Source organism: Arvicanthis niloticus, chromosome X, assembly GCF_011762505.2.
Source record: "Arvicanthis niloticus isolate mArvNil1 chromosome X, mArvNil1.pat.X, whole genome shotgun sequence".
Classification (NCBI taxonomy): Eukaryota; Metazoa; Chordata; class Mammalia; order Rodentia; family Muridae; genus Arvicanthis; species Arvicanthis niloticus.
The window spans coordinates 52,426,335-52,443,724 of NC_047679.1; the positions used below are offsets into that span (position 1 = coordinate 52,426,335).

The window sequence follows — 17,390 nt, forward strand, 5'->3', positions numbered from 1 at the left end:
AAAACCCCAATAAGACAGTCTCGTGTCTATTAGATCAGTGGTTTTCAACCTTTAGGAAGCAATTCTTTCACAGGGATCACCTAAGACTGTCAGAAAACAGATATTTACATTAGGATTCATAACTAGAGAAATTAGGTATGCAGTAGCAACAAAAGTGAATACGACATAGTAGCTTACAATTGGCTATGACTCCAGTTCTTGGAGATGCACCACCCTCTTCTGGCCTCCTCAAGCACTGCATATATAAAGTTAACATACATAACAGCAAAACATCCATATTCATTAAATAAAAATAAAGAGAAACTCCTAAAAAGAAATAAAGCAGAGGTGCTATAGAAAACTGTCTATGGTTTCTCAAAAAAAAAACCAAAAAAACAACAAAAAAAAAACAAAACAAAAAAAACGAAAACCACAAACTAAAAATAGAATTAGCACGGGATTCAGCAATTCCATATCTGCTTATATACTCAAAGAAATAAAAGTCGAATCTTGAAGGGATAGATATTTATACATCTATTTTTATGATCACCATTGTTCATAACAGCGAAAACATTGAAGCAAGACAACTATCAACAGATGAATAAACAATCAGAATGTGGCACATATTCCCATAAACCATGAAATAGTATTCAACATTAAAAGGGGGCTAAAATTTTAGATACATAATACAATATAAGTGGCTCTTCACGAGATTATACCAAGTAAAATAAGCTAGTAATACACAAACAGGTATTAAGTGTTCCACTCATATGAGGTCCCCTGACTCTTGGGAAGTCAAATTCCCAGACAGAAAGCAGACTGGCACCTTCCAGGAGTTAAGGGAAAGGAAAGATGGAAAGTTGTTCCTTAATTGTGCAGTTTTCTGGTTGTGAAAGATGGAAAAAGCTCTAGATATTAGCTGTGCAATAATGTGGATATATTTAACATTGCTAAATACTAGTTAATATAAACAATTTATTACATAAGTTTTACCACAATTCAAAGTCAAAAGCAAAATTTTTAAAAAGTAGATACCCCTCAGTGATGGCTTGGTTAATTCTCTGGGGAATTTTAATATACAGGCACAGCTAGATGATCTTGTCTGTTGCCCCAAGTACTTATATTTCCTTCAGAGACGCTATGCTAATTTATTGGGAACCTACACATCATTTTTCCTATCTCAAATTAAAATAAAATGAAAAGGCTACTATATTTCAAGGACATGCATAGTTGATCAGCTGGGTGGATTACTTAATAAATGAACGTGTTACTTCTGGATTAGAGACACCATAGAAAATTAGTCAGACTAAAACTACATTCAAATAAAAAGTTTGAAAGGCATCTTAGGCTGAAAAGCATTACAGATTTAAAAAAATCAAACTAAAGGCAGCCATATAATTTACTATCTTGAGTAGTATGAGTTTATGGTTTAATTCTCTGCATTAATTTGAATTACTATTCCGGGAAATTCCTGCCAGTACATGGAAGTTGCAAATAGCTTCATTTCAGAAATTTCCTGGAAATCCATTTATCTAAACAACAAGCTATCAAGTAAACAGTGACTTCTTAGAACAGCTTGAGAATAAGCATGGCAAATGCCTATTTACTTTTCAAAGTTTCCTTCAAAGCCCTTGAAGACGTAAGTCACAAGCTGTGATATAATGTTAATATAAAAATCAGATCATTAACTTTATCCAATTTTAAGCATTCAGATCCCAACAAAGACCTGCTGAAACCAGATTCCAAAAGCATTATAAATATACACCCCCAACCTTTGATTCCCCTTTCTAAGAGGTTACCAGGACAGTGTAACCAGGACAGTCATGGTAGTGGCACAGTGTCTGTGCTCTAAATAGCAAACCTGGATTTATTGGATTAGCAGTCTATTTTAGTGGGCTTAGGGATCATCAAGTTATCAGGATGCAAATCTAATAATTCATAAAACACCTCTGGGGCTTCACATTGTTGTTATCCTAAATAGCAAAATCTTTGCCTAGAAGGATTAGATACAGTCCTGTAGAACCTGGCACCAGATTGATAGCCAGATAAAATTTAGAATGACCAGTTAAGTTGAATTTCACAAAAACAGTAGCTTTTGTCACGCATATGTAAGTCTGTTTAATTAGAATTTTAATGGAAATGAGAGTCTTGTATTTTGACTTGCAAAATCTGGCAATTGTCCTCCAGCTTTTTTTTTTTTTTTTTTTTTAAGAAACACAACTCCACTTAAATCTTAATTCTGAAAACAAACCTATGGAGTTCACAAAATCTCCTGTCTAGAATCCAAATCAAAAGCCTGACAGCTAGAGGCTTTAAGGCAGGTAACTCATCCAGGTAGGAAGTAATTCAACTGTCACACTGAGTAACTGTAAGGATCTTGCAGACAGCAGGTGTTTAACCACAAAGTTAATAGGTGCACCATGGGCATTAGAACGAAGAGGAGACAGGGCTTCACTAGTGATTGCTGTTTGATAAAATCTTAGGACTAACGTGGAAGGTTTGTATTAGGTTCCTTCTGTAGGATGGCACATTCCTATGATCAGGAGTACCACCACACACAACAACAAATACATACTGAGCTGGCCCTAGCCTAAGGACTGAAGGATCATGGAGAGACCTGAGGCAAGAGACTACAAGGGAAAGAGGCATCTATGGAAAAAAAAACTGTGACTAGGAAGAGGATAAAAAGGGGATTCTGGAAGAATAAGGGAGGGAGAACGAGCAAGAAGAGAGAATGCATGCCACATAGACCAGGAAAGAGAACCAGATTGTTATTTGACTTCTTCAACATCTAAATGGTATAAGCAGTTAGTGTGCACAAGATAGGCAGAAATACCAGCACATATATGGCATCTTTAAAAAGACTATATAATGTAATGGGCTAGCCCACAGGCCTCCTTGGTAGGACTGGAGTTAATGCTAAAAACGGAGACCGTGCCTTAAATTTTTGTTTCATCTTCTGTTTATGAAGAACTTCTAAATATCATGTGAGTAATTTGATGGCAATAGTTTCTGACTCAAATTGAGAATTTTCTAAGTATTTCATCAGAGAGTAGTAGAGGGTATAACTGTCCACAGTCAGATTCCATTACATTAAAATCCTGCACACCACAAATATGAGTATATGCATGATTTGCAACCAAGATTAAGAGGTAGTCCCTTTTCCTTGAAAAATGGGAAAACACCCTTTTTGTAGTGAAACAGATAAACCCCAAAAATGTTTATACTCAGATATTCACAATAATAGAAAGAGAGAAAAGTACAGAAAAAGAAGTGCTTAACTGTGTTGTTTTAAATGAGGTTGTGAGAATAACTATGGAGATAATTCAGTAGATAATGCCTTTGCTAAGCAAACATGAGAACCAAGTTTGGATCTCCAACATTCATGTACAAAGGTGGGCAACTTTAGTAATTAGCAGAATTTCCAAGTAGACAAACATAGAGGAATAACAAAACTGTCTGACTTCAGAGATGTCATATTTTTTCTTGATCTAAGGTGGCAATTGCTCCACTAAAGGAATCCCATAGCATGAAATAATAATAAGGAAAAAAAACAGAAATCTGAATGAGGGTTGGAAAAACACTGAACTCTGAACTAAGCAGAAAAGAACAGTTTATGCTCAAAGAAAGCCACATGTATCTAGCAAGCAAATGAACACTGGAAGTCAGACAGGGGATTGAGACAAACAAATAAGAGATGCTATGATGGTCTGAATATACTTGGCCCAAGGAGTGGCATTATTAGAAGGTGTGGTCTTGGTGGAAAAAGTGTGTCACTGTAGGAGTGGGCTTTTAGACACTCCTCCTAGTTATCTGAGGATAGTCTTCTCCTAGTGTCCTTCAGACAAACATGAAGAACTCTCAGCTCTGCCTGCACCATGCCTGTCTGGATGCTGCCATGTTCCCTCTTTGATGATAATGGACTCAACCTCTGAACCTGTAAGGCAGCCTCTATTAAATGTTGTCCTTATAAGAGTTGCCTTTGGTCATGGTGTCTGTTCACAGGAGTAAAACCCTAACTAAGACAGAAGTTAGTACCAGGGACTAGGGTATTGCTACCTTAGGACTGACCATGCTTTTGTTTGGAAGAATGTGTATTGGGACTTTGTATTTGGGAAGTTATGTAATGCTTACTTACATAGGGGCTTAATGGGCTATTCTAGTAGGAATATGGAAAACCATGGTGCTGAGGGTGATTTGAACTGTGTAGGGCCTGCTGGTCCAAGAAGTTTCAATGTTAGTTAGAATGTGGTCTAAGGACTGTTTTGTGGTATTTTGGTGAAGAATGTGGCTGTGTTTTGCCCTTGTCTGAAGAGTCTACCTAAGGCTAAGGTAAAGAGATTAATATTAATTCCATTGACAAAAAAAATGTCTCACAAAAAGCCCAGGAGAGACTGTTCTCTGGTTTTGTCTTATAAAGAGCATTTTAATGAAAAGGAACAAGCTGAGAAAGAAAAAAAAATACAAAATATATGGTTCAAGTAATAAAGGGGTACAAGGAGGTGAAATGGAGCTGAATCCTGTATTCAAGGAGATAACAGATTAAGGGATTAGTGATCTCAGGGCAAGATCCCAACCAGCTAAACTTAGGTCCAAACATGGTAGTACACATCTTTAATCCCAGAAGAGGCAAGCAGATCTCTGGGTTCAAGGCCAGCCTGGTACAGAGCAAGTTCCAATTAGAGAAAATATTAAATCCAGGCATGGTGGTACACGCCTTTAATCTCAGCATTCAGGAGACAGAGCCATTCAGATCTGAGTTCAAGGTCAATCTACAGAGCAAGTTCCAGAAAAGCCAAGTTTAGACAGTGAGGAAGTTGGAAAACAGAAATCTAGAAATAGAATAAGGGGCCATGTTCCAGCCCCAGCAAGGAGCAGAACATAGCAGTTTCGGCCATTTGGCTCTGGCTTTAGAGGCAAGAATAGAAGGGACTACTGGGACAATTGATGCTGGTTAGCTGGTGCTAAGAAATTAGTGGTAATTAAGAAAAGACTGTCATCACTGAGATGACATCTTCTGGGAAGTGTTTTCTAAGAGCACAAAGAAGCTGTGTTCTAGAGATAGCCAAGGTTGTACATCTCGTGCTGCAGCTGTACTTGGTAATGTGTAAGTGTCACTGAGGTGGTACTGGTATTGAAGGCATGAAGGGGTCATGGAGAGCAGCTGAGGCTTGTCACTGTGAGAGGCCATGGGAGGCCATTGGTGAAGGTGCAGCATCAGTTACAGTTGGCGACCCAGGATCGAAGGTGTCATGGAAAGAAGTTGAGGCTTGGGACCATGAAGAGAGCCGATGAGAAGCTATTGGTGAAGCCTAGTTGCAGTGGAAGACCACAGTGTATTGGAGATGCCAGTACCATGGGATTATCACCAAGGACAGCTGCAACAGTGGAGTGGATCAACCTGAGCTTAAAGTGCTACAGAGGACAGAGCTGGAGAAGTGATGCCAGCCCTTTGGAGGAGCCCAGAAGATCATGTGTGGATCCTAGACATTGAAACAAGAAGCTATAACAATGAAGTTGCCTTGGAGGCCCCAAGATTTTCAAGATGCCAGAGCCATAGGATATTTGCTGAGGAAAGCTGCTAACAGGGAGTGGAACCAGCACAGGAGAAGGAAGTGTGTTGTAGTCAACAAAGATGAAAAAGGAGTTTGGAGATCTGAAGACTGCTTTGACATCAGACATGGAGATGCAGAGTTTGGAATTTGCCCAGCTAGTTCCATCTTGTTTTGGGGATTACAGTTAAGTGATTGGATGGATCTCAGAAGAGACTTTGAATTTTAAACTTTAACATTGTTGAGACTGCTATAGACTATGGGGACTTTGGAAGTTGGACTAAATGTACTTTTTCTTCTGCTATGGCTAGGTATGGCCCTTATAGACTCATGTGTTTGCACAAGACTATGTGGGCCAGAGAGTAGAATATAGTGGTTTGAACATGCTTGGCACAGGAAGTGGCACTATTAGGAGGTGTGGCCTTGTTGGCGAGTATCACTGTGTGGGTGAGCTTTGAGAACTTCCTTCTATCTGCCTGAGGACAATGTTCCCCTAGCCGCCTTCAGATAAAGATGTAGAACTCTCAGCTCCTCCTGAGCCATGCCTGCATGAATGTGACCACGATAATGGAATGAATCTCTGAACCTGTAATCCTGTAAGCCAGCCCCCAATTAAATGTTATTCTTTGTAAGAGTTGCCTTGGTCATGGTGTCTGTTCACAGCAGTAAAACCCTAACTAAGACAGATGCTCTCCAGCAGAGGATGGAACATCTTGGTTCTAATCCTGTGGATTAAATGAAGACTCCTTTCTGACTGGGATTTAGGTATTATAAAGAGTTTTTGCTTCTTACATATTAATACTAGTGGTTTGTCATTTATAATCTATTCCCAAGTCTTAATTGCATATCACTTCAGATCTGAGTAATAGTAATACTGTTTGGCAGGAATTCCCAGTAACTACAGGTTGTGATGATATGTGGCAGATAATTTGTACACAAGTGTCAAGCATAGCCATTTAACAGATGGTTCTTGTTTTACAGGGGAAAAAACTTCCACTAGAAGAGACACATATACAAAGATAATTTCAATATATTATGATAGGTACGGTAAGCAATGTGCTCACAGTGATGTTAGAAGATAACTCAGTGTCAGACAAGTTATCTAGCATTTAGACTAAGTCTGATTTGTAACATCACAAACAATAGATTCACGATCTATTTTATTAACATCTTATTTTATACATGGTTAAAATATAGATTAATTTATTCTAATGCATAATGCTAATCAAATGTGTTTTCACTCATCTGTAATCCCAGTACTCAATAGGCTGAAGCAAGAAGATGGCAGGTTTGAGATTACTCTGGGCTAAGTAGTGAGTTCAGAGTCAGTTTGGGCTATATAGTAGATTCAAGGCCAGTTTGTACTATGCAGCCACACCCTGTTTTTTTTTTAAAAAAAAATATTTAAAAAGAAATTCTATAAATAAGTCTATCACTTGTGAGCTTCATGCTTTCTTCCAATCTGAATTTCTTCTCTTTATAATACTCCATAGTTGTTCTAAATATATCTTCCTATGGAATGCAACATTTGGAATGAACATATTGACAGACTAACCCATGAAACCAACCGAGCATTGTACTCACACTATAGTGGGACTCACTGAGAATTTTTAATGAATAAATTTATTTTGTTGATAGGCCAGGGCTGGCTTATATCCATGGGAGGCCTGCACTTTTCTGAAGAGAAACAGAGGAGGAGTGGATGGGTGTGGAGGTGAGGAGGAAGGACTGGAAGGAAAGGAGGGAGGAGAAACTGCAGCTGGGCTGTAAAAATTAATTAATTAAAATAAGGTCTGTTATTCTCTAATTTTTGCTTTGATTTAACTTGAAAATTATATGGAACTTCATTAAAAATTATCTGACAATTATACCATGAGGAACAGTGAAACTGAGTAAATGTAATGCTGACATAAATATGTCAAGGACCTCAACCCTTCGGATTCATGGGAATTAGAAAGCTCTCATCATGTCAGCCTCAGGGATAAGCAAAGTCCCCCTCTTGTTCATATATAGGGGATGTTTGATGATGTGTGCAAAAAACTAGCAATGTCAGCTTCCTTCTCTTAGCCAACTACAACCTAAGACTGATCCCCCACAGAGATCTCCCATCAGCAATAGCGAGCTCCTCCCCCTTGTGCTATATTCTATAGGCCCTCTGAATGCTGCACAGAAGAAACAGTGAGCTCTTAGCTTGCAGCATAGTAGTAGTTGTCCATCAGAGCGAGCACGGCTCACCCAATCCCAGCTTTTCCATATGCGGATCCTGTTTATTCACTATCTGTCATTTCTTCATTTCCCTATCACCCCAGTCAAGTTTCTAAGACCAAGTCACGCTAGGTGTGACAATCTATATACTATTATTCAGAATATCTGGGAGATATCTGAATACAGAACCACAGCTAGATAATCCTGTGGTTATCAATGTATTGTAAGCTTTGTGACTTTGGGGACATCATTCGTTTGAACATTAACATTTGTTTTCAATTTGACTGGATCTACAATCAACTAAGAGGCAAGCTTTTGGATCTACCTGTGAGGGATTTTCTTGGTTATATGAACTGAACTGGGAAGATCCATGCTGACTGAGAGTAGTACTTTCTAGTTGTGGGCTAGCTATGAGGAGGCTACAGGGAGGTAGGGCCCTTTTGCTTTATATCATGTTGTCAAGTTTTCCACCTTGTTACTGCCACTGTCATCATTCACTGGCATCAGGATCCTGTTTCTTCCACCCCCTTACAGGGACTGAAGCTACAAGTTCATTGTAGCTACACTGGCAATTGCTCATCTCTACTACAGCAAAGTTTTAAATTAGTCTATTCCCTGGTAACTCCAAGATGTCTCAAACATGTCCAATGAGTGATGTAATTCAATCTCTCTTACCCTCAAGAAGTATGTTTCTTTCCCTGTTCCAATATTTAAGCTAGACAGTTTCACAGATTTAAGTCCTTAGAACAGAGGGGGAAAGCCATGGGACAAGTCCAGTTTTCAAAGAGAGAGAGCCCTGTGATGTAATGTCAATCCTACACTGAGATTACAGAAACAATATACCATATTGTGAAGTTCCAGTGTTGGGAGCCGACTTTAGTAGAAAGCGGCTAGATCAACTTTGCAGCCATCTGGAACCATATACCCTGATGAAAGACTTGGTTGTCAAAAGCCTCTAACAGCTGAAGCACACTCTGATAAATATATTGTTTATCCCACATAGCTTGTTTTGCTGTTTAGTGACCTCAGCTATATGGTGCACGTGGTAAAATGTTTTCACCTGTGTTCTCCTACTTGTGTATATAAATACCTCAGAATTCCCTTCAAGAAGGGAGACTTGAGAAAATAGAACAGAGACTGAATCACACCCTGTCTTGTCTCCATTCTTCTCGTCTCTTGCCCCAAGAGCCACACTCTCTCTTGACCAGAGCACTTAGCCCCAAAAGTGTTGAGGCAAAGTGTTGAGGCAGAATGTGGGCCTCAATATTCCAGTTGCCAGAAAACCGTTATAGAATAAACAGCATTGATTTTTTTCCATACCTAAGTTGGTACCCAGTAGGGGGCAAAATTTGTCCCCATTATGCATTACTGAAAATTTTTAGTTCAACATTTCTTTTAAATGACATGCAAATATATGTTTATACACTGTGCTAGAGAAAAGCTCACTGCAAGGCTCTGCCCAGCCATACATGTATTTCCTATTCTATGGAGAATAAAGCAGAATGACCTTTTCATTTTTATGAAGCACTGATTAGGGTCAGTGGACTAATAAAAGGGGTGGGGGTGTAATGGCTGCTGTACGTCCAATAATTTCAGGCAGTTTTAGTTAAGGAAAATGATTTGAGGCTAGAGCAGTTTTACAAACATTATGCTGTGAAAAATATCATAAACAATGGTTATAATGAGACCCTACGGGAATAAAGTCAACAAATTAAGAGGAAAAGATCTCCTAAAAACAGAGTAAGTAAATGGAGCTAACAGGAATTGTAGCAGTGCCAATCTCTTCCGGAGAGGAAACTATTCCTTGGCTTTTGCAGTTTCTTTTGTTTTCTTCCAGAAGCATTGACTGAATCCCCCATGTGCTTTCTCTCTGGTACTCTTTTTTTTTTTTTCTGAATTTCTCCCCCACCCCCACGTTAAAGCACCTATGGATTGCACTGAGCCTTCCAGGATAACCAGGGAAAGTTCCATGTCAAGGTCACCTGATCGACAATCTGATTTGTATCCTTCATTTCCCTTTGTCATATTTAAAGGAATTATGAAAATTATGCACTTCATCTGGGCTTCAGCTTCCCACACAATTTGTTCTCTGACACTGTGAAAATTAAATACCTCACCATCACTCACAAAAGGAAGATAATAAGCAGGCTAGCAATGAAGGGGAAAAAAACATGAGTTTCATATTAGCCGTGGAAAATGTACATACCTATGGGCCATCCACACAGAGTGTCTAGTACTGATTCCTTGAGCTTCAGAGCTTACTGCCTTGGTTATCCCCTGTGTGCTATACAGACACAATGATGATACTCTGCACACACTCTCATGTGTGCGAGGACCAAAGGAAGGCTGAGAAGTACAGGCTTAATTGGCAGCATATGCATAGATGTCAGGAATGGAAATTCTGAGATTTCAGCACATAATTGCTAGTATCAAACACACAGAGGGATTTTTTTCACTCCCAGCAAGGCTAGTGCAGGACTATGGCTGACAAAACAAGACACAGAGACAGACATAGAAAGGAAAGCCTCATCACTGCAGCTTGCTATCTGAAAACACTTTCTGGATAACAAATTGAGTTAGAACCCAAGCTAAAGTCTTGCTTAACTGAAGAAACCAACAAACAAACTTTGAGAAAGCTTAGCTAGCTAGAATTTCCAAGGCACAGTCTGAGGATGGGCCTTAGTGGAAGAGGATTCTTCAAGAACGCACAATACACTGAGTGTTCTATCCCCAACACATCAAGAAGAAATATGTACCCAGCACAATAACAAAGAAGAAGGAGCTATTAGACAAAGCAGTGGCCCAAACCGAAATATCACACTTGAGTCCGCTGCTAAATACAAAGCCATGTATAAATGATAATGCCAGGGCGACACTCCATGGGCCAGGCAAAAGAAGAAAAGAAACTCAAATAACAGAGAATTATGCTGAAAAAAAATGCCAGGAGTTCACAGAGCAAGTAGACATTCATGTTGTCTTTTGAAGTCTATACTGTGTACATTTGGTTTTGTATACATGTTTGTGCATGCCTGAGTGTGGGACTGTCACAGCTCCCATTGTGGAGGTCATGGCACCCACCCTCTCAGATGCTGTTCCTCACAAACAACTTTTTGTGATAGTCTCTTCTTCACTGTGTCATACATTAGGTAGCTGAGCCACAGGCTTCCAGGAATTCTCCTGTCTCCACTATGCATTTGCCTCAGGCACACTGCTATTAGACATGCTCCCTGCCTTACCTGGCTTCTCTGAGTCCCAGGGAACCAGATTCGGGTCTTCATGCTTGCGTGGTAAGTGCTTTACCCACTGAGCCATTTCCCCAGCCCCCAATTTGTGTTCTAATCAGCAAGAATGAAAATATGAAGATACAAGAGACATAAAACCTTACTTGCAGGTCTAAACAAGTCAGTAGAGAATACTTTATGTCTAGCCTAACAAACTTCCAAAGAAATTTGAATAGAGAATCTACAAAAACAAATTACAAAAAAATCCAACAACAATCACCCTACCTCAATGGTCTGACTCCATGAAAATAAGACACTCCGTAAGTCATAATAGCATCCAAAAAAGATTATGAGACACACACACACAGAGACAGAGAGACAGAAACAGAGAGACCATACTGTTTAAAAGGAAAATGTAACCCATATCCAGTACAAATATCACTGAGTAAAGGAAAATGTAATAGGGTGCCCAAGATAGAAGTCTGGGAAATACCTTTATAAGGTAGAAGGGGAAAAAAGGGATCCAGGAAGAGTCACTGATGAACGAGTAATGCAAAGCTAAAAGAATGATGAGAGTATTGTATCACGGGAGTCAAGTAAGCAGATAGTTCCCAGAAGGAGAATATGTTCAAGTGGGAGAGCAAGGAAGGCAGACTGAAGAGTGCTGCTTGGACTTGTTGGAAGTGTGCATGCACACAATCATCGTGGCCAGAGAAGTTTGAGCAGAGAGGCAGTGGTAGAGCTGGCTTTCTAGGGCCTGAGAAGTGAATGGGATGAGATGAGAGGTGACAGATATTTATTCAATGCAAGGTGGTCTCTGATTCACGGTGTGTAAAATATTTGTCTGGTTCACCTCTGAAAATATTTCTTACTATTTTGCAGGCCAGGTATGGTGCTGCTTGGGAGGTTGAGGCAGGAGGATTACCTGAGCATAAGCACTTGGGACTAGCCTGAGCAACAGAACAAGACCACAACTGAAATTTAAAATGGTTTTCAACCTTCCAGAGAAATGTGCTCTTTTTCTCTTTCAGTCCCATTTGTTTCTGTATAAACTAATCCCAATTTTCTTTTTAAAAAAAAATGTAAATTTGTTACCAAAAAAGGCATAGAGCAGCTTCTGAACCTGGATGTTGCTGCCCACAGTGCGGTACAACCCTTCAGTCTTGATCCCTAGGAAAGGAAAATCAGGTTATTTATTAGCATAGCTCCAGCGTTCAAGGTCCCCAAGGCAGAATAAGGAAACCCTTGTACACTGATGTTAGTTCACAGACATGGAGAGGTTTTCTTCTCTCTTCTAGTACTCCAGCCCTTCCCTGTTACAGAGGAACAATCCTACAGTCCTCATCATGCATCCAAAAATCGGTCATGATTCCATTTGATTGTACCTCTCCCCCCTCCCCCAGTAATCTGAACCTACTCTTTAGTAAATAAACATGTGCTTATTGAAATATACAGAGGTGATATCAATCCCCAAGTTGTTCTCAGGCTATGTTATAAAGGAGAGGGTTGGAGTACAGCAAATGCAAAGCAAAAGACCACTTTCCCACTGAGGAAAGCTGATGCAATGCTTCAAAGAAAACACAATGACTCACACACCACAACCACCTGCATTCTAAATAGCCTCAGAAGGCAACAAAGTCATTTAATGGTCAGTGGAGAAATGTGCTAATTCTTCATGTCCCTGAGTTAAGATTTCAACCCATCAATTTTTAAGATGCTATTAAAATGATATGTGGTAGAAGACGAGTTCTTGGTCATTTGAGATGGAACCATCACTAAACTGCTTGAGGAACAGTAGGTGCTAATTCAGAATGCATTCTAAATCACTGCAAGGCTTCACTCTCTAAAAGTGAAGATCACAAATTATGCATCTATGGTTGGATGAAGAACACTACGATGGAAGCCAGTTTAGAACTGGCTGAAATCTTAAAAATTGTATCCAGTGTACAGGCTATCAGAACACAGTCCAAGAATGGACTTGTGCAAGGGGAAATTCTGAGTGCTTGGGAGAAAACTCCAAGAAAACAAGATAAGAGTACTATGACCTCGTTTCTTCAAAAATATGGAATTGTTCTCGGAATATGTCTTTGAGCCCCGCCCAGCTCTAATAGATAAGAGTGAGTTTACTTCAGATCATTCAGATCACAACTGGGTACTGTGTGCTTTTCCATGTGTGGTTTGTTCTTGTGATTGTGTACTTTCCTCATGTGACTCTTAACCCTTAGACTAGAAATTGTCTGGGACTCTGAATAAAACTGGCTATTGTAGGAGACTTTAGTCTGTGTCATTTTTAGGCATCATTCTTCCCAAGCTCAAACCCCAATTAGAATGGCAAACACAAGCTTTATAAAACAAAAAGTTGAGAGGAGGTTCCTTAGGGTAAAAGCAGAGATGGTGGGTTGTAATTTCATTACTTTCAAGGTAATGGTTTCTATCTTACCTTTGGTCTCAATAAAATTGATGCACTTCCTAACAAACTTGAACCCCACTTCATTCAGCTCCACTGTTTGGAGGAAGGAAAGAAGAGTTAGTTCCTAGCATAATATGCAGTCTCTCTCCAAGATTCAAGAGGCGCAGGAAGGAAGTTCAGTGAGAGGACCAGGAGGACATCTGTACATCTCTACTCACCCTCAGACTGAATGATGCCATGCTCAGGGTAGGTTTACACTGTTACAACACAAAGTGCTTCTGCTCAGCCCTTTATATCCCATCTAGCCTAAACATGAGCAATGCCAAATAGGAAATGCTACTGTGGGAATCCATAGAATTTCAATCATCCATCTAGAACAAGGAGGAGATGATGTATTTCTCTGGATCAACAGTAGCTTTCACACCGTTAAGTTTCAGTGGAGTAACTTCCCTAGTTCATTCAATGTGTAATTTCAAATCAGGGCTAGGTTTCATTTCACACAGCTTTGTTTGAAAGGTGCATGTCATCAATACCAGCATTTACTGTCAATGGGACAGCTTTGAGCTTATGATGTCCATAGAGTAAAAACTGGAATGACTTACTTTCTTCCTGTTTTGTTATAGGAGTGTGGTAGATCTACAAAAGAAGAGAAACGGAAAATGACTAGGTTACTGTAAGTCACTACAGAGAGACAGGACAAATAGGATTCAGTTTCATTCCCTAGATAGGCTGTCAATATCATTAGAGATGCTAGACCTGTAACAACAACTAAAAGGAAGTGAAACCGAGTTCTCTTTACCCAGATCCCTAGAAAACACAATCCCTGAAAGTTGTACTGGATATTCACATAGTTCACACAGCTGAAGCTGCAGATGCCTCACCTTAGACATTATTTAGGTAAAGCTTCGGGCAGGATTTTGTGGTGAAGCAAGAATACATTTTGTTAAAAAGGAAGTGGTCTTCTTAGGAACACCCAGGTAATGGGCATTAATAGCAAATTGGTTAATTGATATCATTCTAAACATATGCACTTTACATACAGAACACTGGCAGATCCTATTTCATAAAAAAAAAAAAAAAAACATTAACCCAAACACAGTAATAGTGAAAAATTTCAATACCCTACTCTCACCATTATGCAGATCAATTGGTCCAAAAAAAAAAAAAAAAAAAAAACAAATCAAAACAAAAAGTAAAAGAGAAACATTGAAACTAAATGGCATCATAGATAAATAGGTCCAACAAAAAATGTACAGAGCACTTCCATCCAAACACTACAGACTATACATACATACTTAACCCACCGAGTTCACTTTGAAATGCATCACATATGAAGATACAAAGAAATGCTAACTCAGAAACAAGGACATGAAGCCAGGCATCAACAGCAAGACAAATAGCAGAAGATAACTCACGTTCATGGGGATTAAACAACTATTTAATGATGAATCCATCAATGAAGAAATAAAATCAAAAGTTTCCTAAGATTTAATAAAGTTTAAAATGCAATACATCAAAACACGGGACACTCTTAGGCAGTCCTAAAGTAGACGTTTATAGCTCTGGTCACTTACATTAGAAATTAGAGGAATTTTGAATAACTTAAAGAGGCAACTTAAGAAAAAGGAAGAGCCAACAAAGCACAAAACAGCACACATGACTAGTAAGATGCTTAATTGATACACCTGACATAAAGGCACACACATGGTCCATATGATCAGTGGGTTTGTGTTTAATAAAACATAACACTAGGTGAGGCTGGAAGAAGAAAGCCCAGTCTCTTCTTTCCAAAGTGCTGCATATATAGGTCCTCATCATTACTTCAGGGAGAGGCATTTCTCCATTGAGCAGCATTTGCTTAACCTTTATAAACAAGGGCTCAGTAGAGCCAGCCACATCCAAGCTAGGGAGGTTGCATGTTCAGAGGATCTGTCTTTTAGCATCATTCTCCACAATTAGCCTCTAATACCTTCTGACATTCAAGAACCTAAAGGGAGACAAAGTGAAGGAGAGGGATGGACATAGAAATGCCTTGCTCCTAGCATCCTCTGAGAGAAACACCAAGGACCAAGCTTCAAGTGTCCGGGAAATACACTTAACTCCACTTCTAGCAGCTACAAATAACAATCTCAGAGCTGGCCATTACACTCTTAATTCCCTTCACTTATATTTTTATTTGTGTTACGGGAGAGGCGTGCAGGTCACAACACACGTAATGATCAGGACAACTTATCAGAGTCAGTTCCCTCCCTCCACCATGTAGGTTCTAGGTAATTGGACTCATGAGGTCCCAAGCTTGACGGCAAGTACCTTTACCCACTAAGTCATGTATCTCACTAGCACTATACTCCACAGAGAACCGAGGACACAAAGGAAAAAAATGTTTCCCCACAGGCTAGGTTTTCAGTTGAAGAGAGCCAGGAGGTAATTCTGTATTTGAAGACTGTAGTAGTCTGTCAAAGCAGAGAAGAGGACCCAAAACTAATAAAGCACTGTGGTATGTGTAGGGTAGTTTTCACCTGGTTGTTCAAAGTAATCCTGAAAGGTATGCAGAACAGAAATCATTAAAAACCATTTCAATGAGAAGAAAACTGAATGACAGACAGCAAAATAACTTGCTTAAGGCATCGCCATGTAACAGCAAAACCAGGACCAGGCATTTGTACCTCCAACACCACGATGCTCATGTTATGTCACATGCCACCAAAAGAAACTACTAGAAAGATATTGAAAAGACAATGCTTTCTACTTTGATTGTTGTACTGGCTGGTTTTGTGTGTCAAGTTGACACAAGCTGGAGTTATCACAGAGAAAGGAGCTTCAGTTGAGGAAATGCCTCCATGAGATCCAGCTGTAAGGCATTTTCTCAATTAGTGATCAAGGGTGGGAGGGCCCATTGTGGGTGGTGCCATTCCTGGGTTAGTAGTCCTGGGTTCTATAAGAAAGCAAGCTGAGCAATACAGGGGAAGCGAGCCAGTAAGTAACAACCCTCCATGGCCTCTGCATCAGCTCCTGCTTCCTGACTTGCTTGAGTTCCAGTCCTGACTTCCTTTGGTGATGAACAGCACTGTGGAAGTGTAAGCTGAATAAACCCTTTCCTCCCCAACTTGCTTCTTGGTCGTGATGTTTTGTGTAGGAATAGAAAACCCTAAGACAATTGTTTTAAATGTAGAACTAATTCTGACTCTTCTAAAAGATTTTTCCTCTCTATCTGCCTAAACAGTGAAGGACAGCAGCTCTTATCTCCTCTCCCATGAAAGAGAACAAGTTGAGTTTGTGGGACAAGAAAGTTAGAAAAAAATCATAAGAAAGCTAAATGGAGGCTTACACCTATGACATTCATTTTCCTACCCTTCTCTATGGACAAATCAATTTTATACTATGAAAAAGGATTAGTTTTCATTCTTAAAAACTTGCAGAAATAGCTATGTAGTCTAATATTGCAGCAGGCAGCTGTAGCACATTCTCTGGAGGATGTCCTATAAAGTTCCTACAGAAGTCCCTCATGTTTGGAACTCAGGTTGGATTAAACAAGAGAAAGTGCCCATTCCTTCTAGCTCTAAGATTCAGAATCTGCTGAAGGACCTATGACCATTTCCCCACTGCTACCACTAGAGGGCACTCACACATTGACCTATGCTGCTGAGGTTTCTTCTGCACCCTTCTGCTCAACCCTACTCCAGTGTCTGAGATAACTTACAGGCTCTTTCCCATCCATGGCTTCCATCCACAGCCTTCTATTGGCTTCTGAAGGCGCCTGCAGAGTGATTGTTCCTGGTCTGGGGTGAAAAAAATAAGTCAGAAAATTCACCTGAGAGAATGGTATCTTGTGCTTCTTTCACTGTTTTTTTTTTTTTTTTAACATGTAGTTTCAATTAATGGATACTCATTGTACAAAATGATGATTTTTACTGGAACATTTTCATACATGTATGTAATATATTTCAAAAACAAGATTCTCAACCATTATACTATATGGCCTCTTGTCTATTACTCCAAACTTTGATTCTATTTACTTTCCAG

General features: G+C 39.5%; 1 protein-coding gene across 3 annotated transcripts in view; it reads right to left on the reverse strand.

The window, feature by feature from the left end:
* Positions 1-17,390, reverse strand: part of Ophn1 (oligophrenin 1) — a 308,721-nt gene that overhangs the window by 108,365 nt on the left and 182,966 nt on the right. For all 3 annotated transcript variants that reach the window (XM_076918793.1, XM_034485518.2, XM_076918794.1), the window contains exons 12-15: positions 17,068-17,146; positions 13,970-14,003; positions 13,398-13,460; positions 12,053-12,127 (exon numbers count right to left, since the gene is read on the reverse strand). In XM_076918793.1, the coding sequence (XP_076774908.1) occupies positions 12,053-12,127; positions 13,398-13,460; positions 13,970-14,003; positions 17,068-17,146 (251 nt within the window). The remainder of the gene's footprint in view (positions 1-12,052; positions 12,128-13,397; positions 13,461-13,969; positions 14,004-17,067; positions 17,147-17,390) is intronic.